Consider the following 18,930-nt stretch of genomic DNA (forward strand, 5'->3'; position numbering starts at 1 on the left):
CGCATCTGAGGGGATTTAGAAGTGGGTATACTCAATGCCGACTGAAAAAGAAGTGGGTGTACTCCGTATACCTGCGTATACCCTGCACTACACCGCAGTGTTTATTTGTGCTCATCGGATAAATACGAGCAACTGGCCGGATTACTGGTCAGACTGCTTTGGTTTGGGCACTCTGAAACCAGTTTACACCATGTAAAACCAGCAAACCGCTTTGTTAAAGCCGTTTTCCCCCAGCTTGAGAGTTTTTCAGCAGGAGATCTACCAGAGAATGTCTAATAAGGGGAGAAGTTTCACTCTCGCTACACTTCCGGCTTCTGACTGGTTGCAGTTACACTCTGATTCCATATGAGGGCGCTCACAGGACGAGTGCAGAATTAATGGAGGTCTATGGAGCTATACCCCTCAAAATCCACTTTTCTCAGGATATAATGTTGCAACTTGCAAAACCTACAATCAAATCTGAGATTTATCAACGGCAATCTGGTGAAAGAGACAAATTTAGCCGTAGCTCAATAGACTCCCATTCATTTTGCACTCGGGGGCGATCGCCCCCAGTGGAACTCTGGTGGAACTACAACCAAAATTCGGTACAATAGCTCTTAAAGGGATAGTTCACTTTGAAATTAAATTTTGGTATGTTTTAGCTTACCTCAAGGGCATCCAAGATGTAGGTGTCTTTTTTTCCGCAGTAGTTTAAATTTTGATATTTTTAGGTCAAACCGTTCTTGTCTGACAGTCATATCATGCAGGTCTATGGGGTCCACCTCAAAGAGCATGCACAGAGTCCAAATTAAAACAATTCCCCATCGTCCAAATTAAACAATTCTCCATCGTAAGTACACATTGATGGCCTAAGACACGAAACGAGCGGTTTGTGTGAGAAAACGAACAGTATTTATATCGTTTTTACCTCTTGTAACACAGCCACACTGTGTGACGTGTACGCAGACTGGTGCATAGATGTATACACTAGATGTCGCATTAAAGACATTCGTTCCAATGAACTGCCGTAGCCAAGGCAACATCTAGTGTATACATCTATGCACCAGTCTGCGTACACGTCACACACCAGGATGTGCCCTCGCGCCCTCAGATCACTTGGACGTGGCTGTGTTACAAGAGATAAAAACGATATAAATACTGTTCGTTTTCTCACACAAACCGCTCGTTTCGTGTCTTAGGCCATCAATGTGTACTTACGATGGGGAATTGTTTAATTTGGACGATGGGGAATTGTTTTAATTTGGACTCTGTGCATGCTCTTTGAGGTGGACCCCATAGCTCAAAATTGAAACTACTGCGGAAAAAAAGACACCTACATCTTGGATGCCCTTGAGGTAAGCTAAAACATTCCAAAATTTAATTTCAAAGTGAACTATCCCTTTAATAGGGAGTGGGCAGGCTCTCCGTGGACGGGCTCTGGATCTACTCAGCTGCTTTGCATCGGGTCCTGGTCTGGTCATGTGACCTGCTTATGACGTAGCGCTGCACCGCATCATCAGCTGCAGTGAAGAACATAATTAGGATATGAAATGGGATTTCTGCGATGGGAAAGCTTGGCATCTCTTCTAGTGTTTGAGTCAGTGAGATTAACTCAAGCATGAGCGTCTCTCATCAGCAGGATGCAGAAACTCGAGAAGCTTTTCACTGACGAATAAATAGAGGTGTGTTTTATGACGAATAATGTTTCCACCTTCATACTGACTGTACTGATACACACCTAGATGATTTTGACTGCGTTTGTTCTCACAGATTCGGAACACTGCCAGGATGGTTTGCATTGGGATCCTCTTTGCATCCATTTTCTCAGCTCTTATCGTTTCAGGGGAAGGCATGATACAAACAACATCACAACAGTAATGTCATCAGCGTGGCTAACTTTGCCATGAACTTCCACAATCTCATGAGTAGCTACCCGTATGCGTTTAAAGTGGTGGATATCATATCTGACACGACTCAGGTAAGTGTCACGTGACACACATCTGCTTTACTCTGGTGGATTTGCTAATAATGTGTTGTGTGTGTTGCAGCTGTATCCTCCTGCACGGGTTAAATACACGTTACAGATCCAAGCTGAACAGACTGTGTGTGAGAATCATGCGAGTGTGAATCTGACACACTGTGCTTTACAGCCTAACCCTGAGGTGAGAGATAACATCTAATCATGATTATAGATGAGAGGTCAGAGTTTGTATTTTCTTGTGTTTTGTGATGCATTTTAATAAACATAGAATCTTTACATAAATGTAACATTTTCTGCCTATGTACATATATTTGAGGCATACGCAGTTTGAACTCCAGTGTTAATGTATACTATTTGCATTTTGGGCAATGCATTAATGTAATGTAATGTAATGCAAAGCAAAAATTCAATGCAATGAAATTAGGGATGTGCGATATTGAAGAAAAATGCGATATGCGATAACTCCTTAAATAATGCGATATTCAATATGCGATACGATAATACTTAAATTATCTTTAAAATATATTTAAAATGATATAACCTACATGTGTTTCACATTCTTTTTATGACAAGAAAACATCCTTATAACTTGTGAAAGTGAACATCAGTGTTTTACTGTAGCATAAGAAGTGTTATTTTAACATCAGTGTAAACCACAGGGTTTCAGGTTATCCTACATTAGGTTTATTTAATAAAAGATACTGAATCATAAAATATAAAAATAAAACATTGCTTAGTTTTCACTGTATGAATTAAATATATCCTGATACTTATTAAAGCTAAGAGAATGTTTGTCTTTTGTTCATGACCCCATTTATTGCAAGCTGTTGCGATATGCATATTGCGATATATACATTTGTGATATTTCGATAAATTCGATATATTGTGCAGCCAAATGCAATAATTTTGCATGTAATTGAATGTGTTACTGAATTTATGTGAACGAATGTATAATCATTTTTGCATGCATTTTGATTGAAATGTGAATATATAAATGTACTATATATATTTCTTCTGTTTCTCAGAACATGACCTGCTCCTTCACTGTCCTAGCAGTGCCGGGAAACAACGACATCCCCAAACGACTGCTGTCAGATCACTGTGCCTGAGGATTATGGAGACGTTTTCTATAATGGTGGAATGTTGTCACCAATGCATGCTTTAGTTTAAAGTATGCCTCATATACTTTGTAATACGTTAATAATATGCTTCACTATCAGTATGTTGTAATATATTTTTAAGCATTTCCTAAGCTGTCATTTTCAAGTCACACTACCTTAAAACCCTGTATTTCAACTCAAGTAACATGAATTCAGTCTTGTGTCAAAAAATCAATAAAATGCAAATGAATTGTCTCATAGTAAACCTTGAGTCTTGTTTCCTTTAACTGTATTTTAGTTTACAAGTTCTTGTCTAATGCCTGTCTCAAAAATCTCTCCTTAGTTAAGCTATGTAGGCCTACATAACAGTCTTGTGGAATAATGCTTATCAAGCTTTTTTCTGCAGTTTATAAGAACCCCAAAACATTTTCTTGAGGCAGACCTATTCTTATATAATGATGTGTTAGTTTATTTGTGCATTTTTACTACTAATATCTGCCCCGTTTCTCCAGTAGGCTATTAGTTCATGGTTCCTGCCTCTGGTTCATGGCTTTTATCACAGAATAATAACTTATCAAGAGTTATATAACTTTTTACCTCTGTATATCTTTTGCCATAATGATGAAATACTGAATTAATGAGAAAAAAACACACAGATTTTGATGTTGAAAGTCTCTAGAAGGTTTTGTGGACACATTATAACAGTTATGCACATGGGAATGACAGTATAGAGAAAAGCAATACTCATACCTGCATAACCAAATACATTTATTCTGAAATGAAAACAAAAGTCTTAACAGTTAAAAAAATTAAAATAAAACGTTTTATGTTTCCATATTGTTCCATGTTTCTCATCAACAATACTAATTCTGCATTAAAACTGTTTTGTAATTGTACATGCAAAAATTGTACATGCATATGTTCAAAGTTAATTCATATCTTTATGACTACATGACTGTACAAGACACTTCTGAACCCAGAATAGACACACTGGTTTTTGGACCAATTGAGAATCCAGTTCCCAGGAATTTGGCCTCCACCCCACTCACACCAATAGATGCTCCCGTATCGACTCCAAGTCCCAGTTTTCCACCAAATGGACCGGCTTTACCCGATGCGCTGGCTAGTTCTGCCCGAGCCATTGCTCCGACTTCAACCACACTGGCTTCAGCTCCAGCCGAGGCGTTGAGACCTTTGGCTTCAGCCTCGAATACTCTGTATTCAGCTCGAGCTCGTCCAACTCCTGCTTCTGCGTAGACTCCAGCCTTGGGAATCCTCTTTCCTGGTTGGTCTTCAAAAGCGTCTGCATATTTTCCAGCTCGAGCGTAGGTGCTTTCTGTATAGCCATTTCCTGGTCTGTCAAATGTGTCAATCATGTCTATGACGTTGCCTACATCAGCATGAACTGATGCAAGGTTTACTTTTGGCTTTTTTGAAATAACCTTTTTGACTTTCCATGTTTCCTTTTTTAATAATTTCTTATTTATGTCACTTGAAATAGTCAAATTATTTTTTCTATAAAGTATATCACGATCTGCGAATAAAAAAAATGCGCATTAGTGCAGTGAAACTATAGAGACATTTTTGCCATTTAACACTGAATATTAGAACATTTTGAATGTTCAAATGTGAACTTGGTGTGATTTAGTCTGAGATTTGGTTTGCCAATCCTTTACACAACAGCACTAATTGTTCAAAAGAACTCTTAAAAGAAAGGAAGTGGTCTTCTGCATCTTTATAATATGTTAGTAATACTATTTTTTAATATATTTTATTTTAACTCAATATATTTTTTGTTTGATAAAAAAAAAAAAAGAGAGACAACAATGAACTATTCCATACAGAGATTGCATTGTCAGAGTGTTTGGAAATATTCAGACACAGAAAATATTTACACATAGCTACCACAGTTAAGTAAAGTAAATATATATCATTAAGTAAATACACAAATAAAATACATAAATTAACAAATAACTATTTTAGGTTAACTGAAGACCAACTATTAAAATGCACTCACTATATTCTTCTTCATCTCCATGGTTGGTTAAACGTCGGTTTCCAGACATTTCTGAGTGTCAGAAGTTCTCAAGTTCTCGGCAGGGTTTTGAGGGCTGTGTGTCTATCCGCTGTCAGATCCGCTGCTCCGTCCTAATATAGGCTCTAATTGAAGTGATTGTGCAATGGGTTTTGCCCTGGATCTCTTTGAAATCACTATAAAGTTATTATGTCCTGTTATTCATTAAATAACTGAATTCATGACATGTTCCGTTTATTGGAGTGTCCAAAAGTACAAGTCTAGTTTGACCATCCCTAAAAGGGATAGTTCACCCAAAAATGAAAATGAAAATGCTGTCTGTCATTAATTATTCTCCCTCATGTCAATGAACCTTTGTTCATCTTCGGAACACAAATCAAGATAGTTTTGATGAAATCTGAGAGCTTTCTTCTATATATATGATTTATTTATTGAATTTTTCACAACACCAAAGACAAACAATCAATATAAAAAACTAAAATTAATAATAAAAATATAATAAAAAGCAAAGAAAAAACAGACATAAAAAATAAATAAAATAAAAACATTAATACAAAAACACCAACACAAAATCCCTCACAGTACTAACATGATTAGTATAACAGAGCTTTATGTCATAATACAGAAATAGGACAAGGTCAGCCTTAACTAGGTCCAGCAAGTAAAGTTGAGTAACCTCAAAACTTCAAATAATGTGTGCTGCTACCAATAATACCAGTTGAAAACTGAGAAACCACTGAAAGTGCAGGGTTGGGCAGTCAGTCAGTCAATTGAGACTGCATCCAGCTGCAGAGATTTAACATGGTCAAAAAAGGGTAAACAAATTCTTGAAAATGTAATCATGGAACCACGAAGGTAGTGTTTAATTTTTTCCAATTTAACAAAAAATAAGGCATCTTTTATCCATCGAGTATGAGAAGGGACTCGAGGACCCTTCCAGTTCATCAAAATGCAACGTTTCGCTAGTAGTGTAAGAAAAGCTACCAACTCAGCGAAATGAGACGGCAATGAGTAATTTGGAGCAAAACTCCAAACAAGCCATCCGAGAGCTTTCTGACCCCCAGTTCTGACATACACCTTCTGGTGCTACTTGGACACGTCATCAGTGATGAACCCGGGGTCAATAGGTGTTTCGGGTCTTTAGTCAACAGACACCCTGCCGGGGGTGATCAGTCCCCGGCATGTGTCCAAGTGGCGTGCTACTCCACGGATCTCCCCTCCGGATCCACAGCCATCGTGAGGCTTTTTCGGCAGCCTCGGAGATGTTCTTTATGGCTCGCCTACACAGTTGTCCTTTAACTCCAAGGATTTTGAGTGTTCGGAGCAACGACTGTCCAGCAAAGCCCCGGCATCCGACCTCCACTGGCTCACTGCGTGCTTTCCAGCCGCCGCTCCTGCACTCCTCCACCACCTCCGCATACTTGGCTCTCTTGCGCTCATTTGCCTTCTCCAGTCTGTCTTCCCAGGGGACCGTAAGCTCCACTATGACCACCTGCCTGGTCGACTCCGATGTTATCACCACGTCTGGGCGGAGTGAAGGGGTCGTGATGTGATTCGGGAACTTGAGCTGCCTTCCCAGGTCCACTTGAAGGTGCCAGTCTCTTGCATTGGCGAGAATTGTTTCTTTTTTTACAGTCTATTTTTCGGACATGTCCGACATACTGAGAACCGATGAGCTGATGAGCTGAGCATGCGTGCACATTTTTCAGAGGGACGAAATGCATGTTTCTTAAAGGGGCTATGTGTAGTTTTCAGCGGCATCTAGCGGTGATGTTTCAGATTGCAACCAATACGTGTAAGCGAGAGGCTTTTATTATTATGTGGAGTTTGTGTTGGAGTCTGTGTTGTGCTGGTTGTTTCTTAACATTAGCAGACTCCATGTCATAAAGTTGCAGTGTCGTCGCTGTTGTGTGCACAGTCAGTAGACGAGGCGAGAGGCGAGACGCTTGGGGGCGCGCATGCAGGTCTCAGTCACGTCACTGGATTTTGTGGCAAATCCGACTCGGAGCATCACATAGAAATAGGAATACTTGCTTTCAGAGGTAATAGCAAAACCCGCCAAGTGGATCATTTTATTGTGAGATTACAACCCCTTCACACACAGGCAATAAAAAATGGATTCATTTTAGTAGAAAAACTACACATAGCACCTTTAAGTAGCCTATTGAGGAGCCCACCTGGGGAGCGTGGCTGCTGGTGTGCCTTCTCCCCAGCTCTGACAAAGGAGATGGTTTGCTTGGAGGGATGCTGACTCTTACTGCTCTGAATCGCTGCGGTGATTGTATCTGCCAGAGCCCTGAGGACTTGGTCATGTCACCAGCGATACCGCCCATCCCCCAAAGCCTTTGGACAGCAGCTGAGGATATGCTCCAGTGTGCCACTCCTTTGACACAGTTGGCATGCTGGTGCGTCTACCAAGCCCCAGGTAGGTTGAATGGGCTTGGTAGAAGATTGTACACCGAACTGATGAGGAACTTGATGTGCAGTGGTTCAGAGCTCCACAACTCTGCCCAGGTGAGTTAGGCTATAATAAATAAATAGGCTATAATAAATAATAGCCTATTATAATAAATAATAGGTACATAGGCTATAATAAAAATAAAAATAAAAAAAGTAATTAAAGGCAGGGTAGGCATGCTTTTTTATAAAAAAACTTTTTTCAAAATTTGTTTAAACTGTCTTTATATACCAATACATAATTAAAATGTAAGTACTCTGAAAAAGAGAGTATACAAATCGAGTGTCTGTAGTCCTCTCAGGGCTGCAATAAACACAGCTACTTATTTCCATTCAGAAGGAATGAAATGATTGGCTGGGCGACTGTCACATGCGCGCACCCGTTTGACTCGAGGAGGGGAAGAGGCACGGAAGCTAGGAATAATCACAGAAAGAGCAGTCAGAATTCCCAATACCTGCATACAGTCAGCGAAGGCAAACAAGGCAAAAAAAAGGAAGACAGTATTCGCCCTCGACCCCGGACCTGTCCTTGAGCCGACGATGCGGTAGGCTACTTGTCTCCGGAGTGTACGTTAACGTTAGTCCTCATCAGAGCCAACAGTGCTTTCATCGTGGAAGCTCTTACATGCAAAACAATAAGCATTCGTTCACTTCATGTGTCATTGAACAGAAGAGTCTTTCGCTCAGGAGTAAACTTCACATGCTTTTAATTTTCCCGACTCAAGTCCTTCATATAAACATCAGTCTGCAGGCTTTCATAGACAACCTGGGGAGTTTGGCAATAAAAAAAGCGATGAGTTGATGAAAATTCTTTACTTGAACACATTTTAATAAAAACAAATAGTAGATTGTTTTGTCTGCGGTTCAAAGTCGAATTGAAACCTAGAAATAAATGCTGTTATTGTAAATGAGTAAGACAAAATGATATTCGACAACACCACCAGAAGAGGGAGACAGAGAGAGAGTTCTGTTCATGTCTTGAAAAAGATTATTGAATGAATTTATTAGGCTATTATTATGATCTTATTCTATTCTATATTTATTTTTCTTGTCATTATTTGTTTTTTATTTGGTTGTAGAAAAATACTGAACATGTGCTGAAGATCTTTTTAGAAGATTTAAGAAGAAGAAGATAATAGAATTAAGAAGACATTAGAAAAGCATGTCAGAACTGATCGTATCGTGCGCCGAAATGCAGATTATCAGCATTCATAACCGGTCACATCCTGTGTTGTGATAGGCTGATGCATGACTGTAAATGACTTAAAGTATCATGTTAACATGTTAAATATCCAAGGGTTAACTCACTTTAAACTTTAAATAAAACGAAAGCTTTAATGTTAACAGATTGAACTAAAAATGATTTAGCTGTCAGTTAAATCGAAGAAAAGTTCCGTCAACATAATCAGTATTGTATTCAGTGAACCTGCTCTCATTTATTGCTATTAGGGTGAATGTATTAGTAGTATTAGGATTAGGATTATTCTGCTGGTCTGCTGGTTTGATGTTCATTTCTGAGATTTATTTGGGGAATATATTGTTCTGGTTGTCAGGGAGTTTCTGTTCTTGCACTCAACCATACCCATAACCGCTGATCAGACCTGATGTTCTGGTTTCACGTTGAAAGAAACAGGTTTTAAGACGCATTCTCTATTCTGAGCACCTGAATGTCACGCGCATATGTAGGCTACTTGTACATTTTATTTCATTTTTCTAGTGCGTAGTTTGAAATGTTGCTCTTTTTTACTCGTATGATTTCCACCCATATAGTTTTATGCTAATTTTTGTTTGGATACAAAAAGAAGTCAGATGGAAGAAGGTAAGAAGTTTAAGATGTCAAATTGTCCTTTGCTTTTGATTTTTAACCCAAATAAATATCTGTATACTCTAAACAAAACTGTTTTTAGTTATTTATCTGTGAACTTTCCTAAATGTGTCATGTATAGAATTAACTACATTTATTTATAGTTTAACATATTTTAATTTCATGAAAAATAAAACCACATGATGAGCTTAAACTGAAATCAGACACGATGTTTAGACACGACAGTTTAAAAAAAGAAAAATATTTTACTGTTTAGATGCATTTCCAAAAATCAGATTTAATTTGGATGTTTTGTAACATATTTTTGTGTGTACTATTAATTTAAAACAAGAATCAAAACTCAAAATAAAAAAGGTAAGTTGTTTATTTTACTACTAAAATTAACTTTTTGAATTTTGAGTGTGTGAATCATCATTTTGATACTATTTTTCGAGAAAAATAATAATAATGAAAAAAATATAAAAAATGCTGTCATGTTTTTTTTCTAACAGAAGTAAGAGCCGTTGTTCTGGGATTTTTAACCCATATAGGCCTAAATACATTATGTAGCTATACTCTAAACAAAACTTAGAGTGTATGTAGAGTATATTAGAGTATATTTAGCTATAGCCTACTCTAAAATGTTTTAGTTATTTATCTGTGAACTTTCCTAAATGTGTCATGTATAGAATAAACAACATTCATTTTCTAGTTTAACAGGTTTTAATTTCATGAAAACTTTGCTAGGTACGTTTTAATAAAACCACATGAGCTTAAACTGAAATCAGACACGATGTTTAGACACGACAGGCAGTAAAAAAATAAAAAATTTTATTTTTATTTTACTGTTTATTTTTTATGTTTTACTGTTCTATTTAATTTTTGCATTTCCAAAAATTTGATTTAATTTGGATGTTTTGTAACATATTTTTGTGTGTAGGCTACTATTAATTTAAAACAAGAATCAAAACTCAAAATCAAAAAATTAAGTTGTTTATTTTACTACTAAAATTAACTTATTGAATTTTGAGTGTGAATCATCATTTTGATACTATTTTTCGAGAAAAATAATCACGATACAATTATTATTTTTTTCTTTCTGACAGAAGTAAGAGCCGTTGTTCTGGGCTGGCAGAAATCTGACAAAGCCTCGGTGATAAACAGCATTTTAGGTGGTGAAGTCGCGTCTGACAAACACTTTGTGAAGTCTGTGAGGAATGACGGAGAAGCGAACGGATGGAAGATAACTGTGATTAACACGCCGTGCTGGTGGGAGAACTTCGGCTTGCAAGATTCCCCAGATGTTGTCAAACAGGAACTGGTTTGCAGTGTCTTCCTGTGTCCACCGGGACCTCACGTCTTTCTACTGGTCATTAATCTCAGCTTGCCGTTCACTGAAGAGAACAGACTCAGCATTGAGAAGCACTTCAGTCTGTTTGGTGAGAGTATCTGGAGACACACTATAGTGCTCTTCACACGAGCCGATTCCCCGAAGGACAAATACAGTGATCAGCGCATGAAGAATCAAGATCTGCAGCAGATCATACAGAGATGTGGGGACAAATATCACATCTTTGATTTCAAAAGCAAAAGTGATGGAGTCAAAGAACTGCTCATCAAGATTAATGATGTTGTGGCAGCAAACGATGGCGAGCATTTTGAAACACACGATGACATGCTTCTAGAGATGAAGAGAAAGAGAAATGAAAATAAAGAAAGAGCAGAAGCCAGACAAAAAATGTTGCAGGATAAAAGAGTTCTGCTGAAAGAAATAGGTAAGTATATGAACCATATACAGGTGAAACTGGAACAATTTGAATATGGTGCAAAAGTTCATTTATTTCAGTAATTCAACTTAAAAGGTGAAACTAATATATTATATAGACTCATTACATGCAAAGTGAGATATTTCAAGCCTTTATTTGTTATAATTTTGATGATCATGGCCAGTGTCGGGGGAAATGCATTACAAGTAACTTGAGTCACGTAATCGGATTACTTTTTCAAGTAACTAGTAAAGTAACGCATTACTTTTAAAATTTACAACAAAATATATGAGTTACTTTTTCAAATAGGTAACGCAAGTGACTTTGTTTTCCCATTTATTGACTGACAGCTCTCCTGTCCTCATGTTGAGACAAATCAAAGTGCAGAGGTGTGTGTGTGTGTGTGTGTGTGTGTACATGATGTTTATTGTAGTTCTAGACTAAATGTTTGCATTTAAAGGAGCATTTACTCATCTCACTTGCACAAAAAATATAAAATATTCCTCAAAATGAATAAAATCAGTGAAATGCAGAATCAGAATACTATGCAAACCTCCAATAACTAAATATGTTAAATAAAACATACATTTTTATGCATTTAATTTATTGCACTTTATTGACCAATGTACTTGCTTCTGACCTTCGATGATTCAGTTTAATAAGCAGAAATGACTGTAGATAGATAGAAAGGTTTGCTTGTCTGCTTTCCTCTACTGTACACATGTCCTTCAGCCGGAGGATTATTATTTCACTTTTGGTGTGAACGGGTCTTTACATTTGCCCAAAAATATAACTTTTGTGTTATAAAAAAACAAGCCCAGCCCAGGTGGGAAAAAAAGTAACGTAAAAGTAACGTAACACATTACTTTTCTAAAAAAGTATCTAAGTAATGCAATTAGTTACTTTTTAAGGGAGTAATGCAATATTGTAATGCATTACTTTAAAAAGTAACTTTCCCCAACAGTGAGGCTTACAGCTTATGAAAACCTTTTGAATTTGGGGTTTTCATAAGCCATAATCATCAAAATTATAACAAATAAAGGCTTGAAATATAATATGAAAACTTTTAAGTGCACTCTGAAAAAAACACCAAACGAAGGACAAGTTTTTACAGACAGAGGAAGATTATTCCAGACTAATATTTCTAATTCTAATTCTATTTTTTGTGTGTTTGCTTTTTTGGAGAAGACGCTGTGGCTCCGCTCTCTAAACTGAGGATCGTTCTGCTGGGATGGATTCTGTCTGGGAAGAGTGCCACCGCAAACACCATCTTCAGAAACGAAAGATGTCAGATAGAAAAAGCACAAACGGGCACAAATTATACAGGAGATGTAAACGGCAGAAAAATAACTGTGTTGGACACCCCGAGCTGGTGGAAGTATTTCTCCTCTAAACTCAACCCAAAGTTTGCTCAGGCTTCAATCCTGGAGAGCATTGGCCAATCACAACACATGCAATTCCCTCACGCCATGATCTTGGCGATTCCTATCGATACTGCGTTCAAGAATGAACAGAAAAGAATCATTGCAGAGCAAATGGCCATTCTTGGAGAAGACGTCTGGAGACACACGATAGTTCTGTTCACGTGGGGCGACAGGTTTCCGGACATCTCGATCGAGCAGCACATCGAGAGTGAAGGCGAAGCGCTTCAGTGGCTGATTAAGAAATGCAGGAACAGATATCATGTGTTTGACAACAAAGACGAGAGCCGAGCTCAAGTCACAGAGCTGCTCCAGAAGATCGACGAGATGGTGGCAGAAAACAGTCTGTTCAGTCTCAGAACTCAATGTGCGGCTGACGAAAGCGTTCACGAGTCGGACACGCAACACGACGAGGAAATAAGTCTGAACCCTGACCGTTTACTGCAGCTGATATACCAGGAGATGAAAAACAGGCGTAAAGAGATCAAAATGAAGCAAGAAGAAAACAGGAGTATAGGAGAACCTCCCGGTGGTAAATAGGCAATTCTGTCTAATTTCCATAGACATGTGACCCTGGATCACAAACCCAGTCTGGAGCCGCACGGGTATATCTGTGGCAATAGCAACTATACATAGTATGGGTCAAAATAATCCATTTTTCTTTTATGCCAAAAATCATTAGGATATTAAGTAAAGATTATGTTCCATGAAGATATTTAGTACATTTCCTACCGTAAATATATAAAAACAATATTTTTGTGAGTGAATGCAGCACAATTTTAGGAGATTTTCTCAATGTTTCGATTTTTTGGCATCCTCAGATTCCCGGTAGTTGTATATCGACCTAATATTGTCCTATCCTAACAAACCATCAATGTAAAGATTATTTATTCAGCTTTCAGATGATATATACATGCATCTCAATTTCTTTCAACATCTTTCAAATTGTGACTGGTTTTGTGGTCCGTCCAGGGTCACATATTATAGCAGCAAATAACTTCTATAAATGTTATGTTAATGTTGCATTTGAGCACTTTTCTGTGTCATCTTCCTCTTCTAGTGGCGGATGATGATAAACCAGAGAAGAAGATAAGGAGAGACAGCATAGGACAACCACCAGATTGTAAATTGGCAATTCTGTCTTAATTTCCAAATTTTCCATAGACTTATTATAGCAGCAAACAGCAAATTACTTCTATAAATCTTAATATTGCATTACTTTTCTGTGTCATCTTCTTCTTCTAGTGTCGGATAAACTCAAGGAGAAGATAAGGAGAGAAATAACAAGATGGGATGCAATTATATTGGATGGGATGTTGAATATTATGAATCCTGAAGCATCATATGGTGAGTTATTATAGATTTACATGATGAATCATATTGCTTAGAGGAAAAAAAATTCTTCATTTTTTAGTTTAACAACATGACAAAATTCATTCTCTGCCACTTATTTTTGCATATTCATGACACATACAGGTGAAATGATTCAAAGCACAGATGCAATGGTGATGAGCTGGCTTCAGAAATGTGAGGAATACAGCACATCTAAAACATCAGAAACATCAGGATATGAAACAAACTCAGTACTAGATGATCCACAGGATCCAGAGATGTCAGATAATGCATCCAAACTTCAAACAATACATGCCTAAAAACCAGTTGCATTGGTTTTAAAAACCAATTTATTTTGCAATTATTTGTGTTTTTCTAGGTATTAATATGTTTGAGTTCCTAGAGCTCTTCCTGTCCGATTTTTAGGCGGAAATCTGATCTATTGGAGACGTCCACGGACACAATCTCACAGTAAAAATCTCACAGCAAAACAAGCAGCTGTGAAAAATATGATACCAGTGTTTTAACTGTTTTAATTTTCCTTGCTTTTATTTTGTCATTATTTTCTGTGCAAAACACTTTGAATTACTATAGTGTATTAAATGTGCTATATGAATAAACTTGCCATGCCTTGCCTATTTTTAATTAATATCTGATATTGTTGTATAATATCGAAATATACAGGCTATATATATTACTTTACGTTATAAATTTCATCATGATATAAAGTAATTACTGCTTATCATCAGCAAAGTATGGTTTTGATGTCTGTATTATGTATGATGCTTATTTAACTTGCATTTTATCAAGTAATAAATTGTTTTTTTATCAAATAAAGAAATGGGTGAGATTTCACAATGACTGTTGTCTATGTTTAATGTACATCACATAAGGTTGGTTGTCAGTGACATCCTAAAACATTAATAGTTTTTTTTTTTTGGACAAACAAAGCTATTGAATGGCCAAAACACAGGATTCCCTTGGAAAGGACTGATACTGAATAATAAATAAACAGTAAGTTATCTGTTCTCCTGTGACGTTTATTTTGAAAGTCAGTATCTCTTCTGGAACTTTTATTTTGAAAGTAGTTTTATCTTCCGGGACTTTTATTTTGAAAGCAGTTCTCTCCTCAGGGACTTTTATTTTGAAATCTTAGAGGTCCAGTGTCGGTCTGTCAGGCGGTGTTTGTACAGGAGCAGATTTAACATCTCTGAGATTGGGTGAGATGTGTGATTCATGTGTTTTATAATATTTATACCGATTATGCGAGGATATCGATACATAAAGAAGGAAAGTAAAGTATTTAATCAGGTATTTTTCCTGATTAGCAAATCATGTGTCTCGTGCGCTAACGCTAAGACGAGCTCATGTCACCTCTACAAACATTTGACAGTTCAACTACTGACAGGCGATTAAATATTGAATTTTAATACAACCAGAGTGCAAATGAATCGTTTTACAGGATTCAGATTATTAAATATTCAAGTTAACAGCATAGAGTTTATATAATTTAACTTTTTTTTTAAAAACTAAAAATGTACTATCTTTTAAAATACATTACTCTTGCATTTTATGTGATTATGGTCATTATAGGAATATAAACATTTAATCGTATATTTACATTTTACTCTATAAGCCAACAGGCTGGTAATAATTTTGTCTGTGTCTAAAATTACATCATGAGTTACTTTCACTTTTGTATTCCTGACATAACATAATTGTAAACCATATTTTTTTTACATGATACTCCAGGTTACTTAAGAGAAAACCATAGTATTAGCATAGCACAAAACACAACATGGTAATGCTATATTACATTTTAGAGTTTCCATATTAACCTCAAAATCAAATTTATTTGTGTTATTTCCCAGTTTCGACAGCTCTGATGTGAAAGTCTTGAAGATAAGAGTGAGTAAATATCATTTATAGATGATAAAACGACAATCCAAAGTTGCTTCTCTTGAATTTGCTGATGTTTCTGAAATATTCCCAGTACAGGTGTGGAAATGGAGCAGTCAGATCGTTCTCCGCTGAAGCGTTTTGTGCTGGCCAAGAAGAAGATCGGCGAGGTTTTTGAGCAGCTCTTAGTTTACGTTGAGGAGGGCTCAGAGTTTGTGAAAGGTAATCTTTGATTTGATAGTATCCAATCACACAGATTCTCCACTGACTTGATTAGATCAGCAGAAATGTGCAAAAGTCGGTCTAATACAGCAGACAGCAACAGTTGCCAAAGTAGGATTGGTTTGTTCGTTGCGAAGGATTAACTATTGTAGTATTTGCATGTGTTTTGTTTATTCTTTTGTATTTGTCAACAGAAACCTCTAATAATGAGTCGCTGGAGAATATTGCAAACAGGAGCCAGTTGAGTGAGATCGAGACGTACACAAGCAAACTGTCCGACATTAAAGGGGTGTTATCTCGCAATCATATGAAGGTGGCCTTTTTCGGCAGGTGAGTTTTGTGTTTGACCAGGGGCTCATTTATAAAACTGTGCGTAGGATCCTCACTAAAAGTGTACGTGCGCCCAAAAGCCCAAAATGGCGTGCACAAAAAAATATTCACACTTATAAAACCGTGCGTACGCCAGAACCTGCGCAGAATTCACTTTATAAATCCCACTCAGCGGAAGATTGTGCGCACATGCGTCTCCTCCCCGAAATAACCATATATGGAGCTTACAACGCCTAGTATTACTATGCATATCCTCATCTGCATATCATTTACATATGATTATTAATTCACGTGATAACATGTTTAACGGTACAAGACATGAGGAAAATATGAAATACGGATGTGCCGTCACATTACATTACATTCCACTGGCCAAATAGTATTTATAATTGATTTATATTTGTAATGGAAACAGATAGACCTAGCACAATCTGCTATTATCATGATAAGCAATTATCTCTGTAGTTAAAACATTAAAACGCAGCATGCCAAAGGAAAAGTGTTCAAAAGCATTGCATCCACTACAAATATTTATAGGCTATTTATTGAATATATATATATATATTTTAACTTTTCAGTAAATGTCATGTAGTTTAAGTGTTTAACTCCATTAATGAGAATGCCATATTTAATATAAATGTTTATATCAGAAGTAAAACATAGTTTAAATCATTATTTCATTTAAACTGTTACTGTGAACACGCACTGTAGCCTATTTATGATTAGGACTCACAATGAAGATTTACAGTTTTACTTCATCTGCCGTTAGATATGCGTCAGTTTCACTAAACGGCCCAACGCGCTCGCTGGCGCGGACATTTAAGGTGTGGATATTTGCTTCAAGTGATAGGCTTGTGAGTGAAATTATATTTGTATTATCTTTCTGTATATGTATAAATTTATTTAGATTTTCTGTCTAAAAGTGACCAAAAAGACATTTAACTCCAGCTCACCATCGGTGTCGCCAAACTGCTCCGTCTCCAAAGCGCTCGTACGCATGGGTCAGAGTTTGCGCACATTTTCCCGTCAAGTTTGTTTTTATAAATCACAACTTATGCGTCGGAAGTGGCGTACGCCTCTTTCAGGGCCGGTTTTGTGCGTACGCAACGGTTATAAATGAGACCCCAGAACTTCCACTTTTAGTTTCACTTCAGTAAATGTTATAAACATCCTCTGTTCGTTATTTTATCAGAACAAGCAATGGTAAGAGCACAGTCGTCAACGCCATGCTGCATGACCGCGTGCTTCCCAGCGGCATCGGTCACACCACAAACTGCTTCCTCAGCGTGGAGGGAACGGATGAGGACAAGGCCTTTCTGAAGACCGAAGGGTCCGAGGAGGAGAAAAGCATCAAGGTAAAGACAAGTGCATGTGTTCTCCTATTCAATAAACACACAATAGATGTCGGCAAAATAGAACCGCCGTTGGCTAGTACATTTTTATGTTTACTCGCCAAACTGATATTCTGTTTTATATACAGTAGTCAACATTTGAAGTGGATCAAAAAAGTTAATCAAAGTTGTCCTAAGACAAGAACGGGTATTGTTCAAAATTCATGTATAACTTTGATGAAAGGGTTTGATCCACTTCAAATGTTGACTACTGTATATATATATATATTTGGGTATATATTTGACTTGCCATTTTCAAGAAATAGCTGAAGACGCATCTTTTTCGGCACCACTTGATCCATTAATACTAACACTTTCTCTTCTATTCTCTATCTAATTGTAAAAATAAATAAAAAGTACATGTATTGCATTAGATTAAACTGGGAAGGGTCATAGCACTTGCATATTGTTGTCCTATTATTAGTTTAACTGCTTCATTTTTTGACTGAACATTATGCTTTTGTCTCTATTTGGATGCCTTGTTGTTGCTTGCGTTTCACATTTTATGTCTTGAATATAGCCTTCGAACGCACACTGCAGCCCCTTGTGCCTACTTCTATCGGACACTTTATTTGCTGCTTTATAAAAGTTTGATCAAAGTTTGCTGCTGTCACAGCATAAGCCATGTTGATACCAAACCAGAGCCCAGATGAAGCTGACGGACGTAGCAACAGTAACTAAGGGGGGCGGGGCTTAGCCAAAGGTGAACTAACGTAAAAGTTTGTGTGTGTGTATATATATATATATATATATATATATATATATATATATATATGATTCCACCAAAACAGCTTATCTTTGAAAAATGGCACAGCTTTTTAAATATCTCTTTAAATATCATTCAGTGTTTCAGTAAAAAAATACAAAATAATAGTTATTATTAGTAAAAGATAATACTACTACTACTAATAACAATATACAACGCACTAAGGATTGATGAGCTGCTGGGTTTATTATGAATATGAATATTTATCACGTTGTCAGTGTTCGCTCGAACATGAGATTGCCGCTTGCGTATAAGTCCCGCCCACTGCCGGAAAAACCGACAAATCTTCTGCTTGTTCTCAAAAGCTGAATAAATTCAAATGAACAGGAAAATACAATAAAAAATATTGCTTGCATGCAAACGCATCCGTGGCATGTTAGTTGCCACTCTCTCTCTCTCTCTCTCTCTCTCTCTCTCTCTCTCTCTCTCTCTCTCTCTCTCTCT

At 37.0% G+C, this 18,930-nt stretch overlaps 4 protein-coding genes across 5 annotated transcripts in view; 3 read left to right on the plus strand and 1 right to left on the minus strand.

Moving 5' to 3' along the window:
• Positions 1 to 1,722: 1,722 nt before the first annotated feature.
• On the plus strand, positions 1,723 to 3,325 carry LOC306990951 (uncharacterized protein). Its single transcript, XM_079598314.1, is given in 4 exon segments — positions 1,723 to 1,845; positions 1,847 to 1,960; positions 2,031 to 2,144; positions 2,989 to 3,325. Coding segments are annotated over 4 exon segments (387 nt in total). The 5' UTR covers positions 1,723 to 1,770; the 3' UTR covers positions 3,073 to 3,325.
• Positions 3,326 to 3,942: 617 nt separating this feature from the next.
• On the minus strand, positions 3,943 to 4,457 carry LOC306990962 (uncharacterized protein). The gene has a single exon (XM_079598320.1). It carries the CDS (start codon positions 4,437 to 4,439, stop codon positions 4,011 to 4,013), a length of 429 nt encoding a protein of 142 aa, XP_079454446.1. The 5' UTR covers positions 4,440 to 4,457; the 3' UTR covers positions 3,943 to 4,010.
• A 4,460-nt stretch (positions 4,458 to 8,917) lies between these two features.
• On the plus strand, positions 8,918 to 14,738 carry LOC306990292 (GTPase IMAP family member 8). 2 transcript variants are annotated; one of them, XM_079596932.1, is made up of 6 exons: positions 8,918 to 9,374; positions 10,466 to 11,134; positions 12,311 to 13,078; positions 13,607 to 13,669; positions 13,792 to 13,893; positions 14,023 to 14,738. In XM_079596932.1, exons 1-6 carry the CDS (start codon positions 9,365 to 9,367, stop codon positions 14,196 to 14,198), a joined length of 1,788 nt encoding a protein of 595 aa, XP_079453058.1. In that variant the 5' UTR covers positions 8,918 to 9,364; the 3' UTR covers positions 14,199 to 14,738. The 2 variants fall into 2 exon arrangements, with proteins under 2 accessions (XP_079453058.1, XP_079453059.1); XM_079596933.1 differs by having other exon boundaries at positions 12,314 to 13,078.
• A 271-nt stretch (positions 14,739 to 15,009) lies between these two features.
• Positions 15,010 to 18,930, plus strand: part of mfn1b (mitofusin 1b) — a 21,373-nt gene continuing 17,452 nt past the window's right edge. Inside the window, exons 1-5 of the mRNA XM_079598213.1 lie at positions 15,010 to 15,098; positions 15,750 to 15,786; positions 15,877 to 15,999; positions 16,194 to 16,329; positions 17,522 to 17,702. Coding sequence (XP_079454339.1) covers positions 15,885 to 15,999; positions 16,194 to 16,329; positions 17,522 to 17,702 — 432 coding nt within the window. The 5' untranslated portion in view covers positions 15,010 to 15,098; positions 15,750 to 15,786; positions 15,877 to 15,884. The remainder of the gene's footprint in view (positions 15,099 to 15,749; positions 15,787 to 15,876; positions 16,000 to 16,193; positions 16,330 to 17,521; positions 17,703 to 18,930) is intronic.

This window comes from Phoxinus phoxinus (genome assembly GCF_949152265.1).
Source record: "Phoxinus phoxinus genome assembly, chromosome: 22".
Taxonomy (NCBI): domain Eukaryota; kingdom Metazoa; phylum Chordata; class Actinopteri; order Cypriniformes; family Leuciscidae; genus Phoxinus; species Phoxinus phoxinus.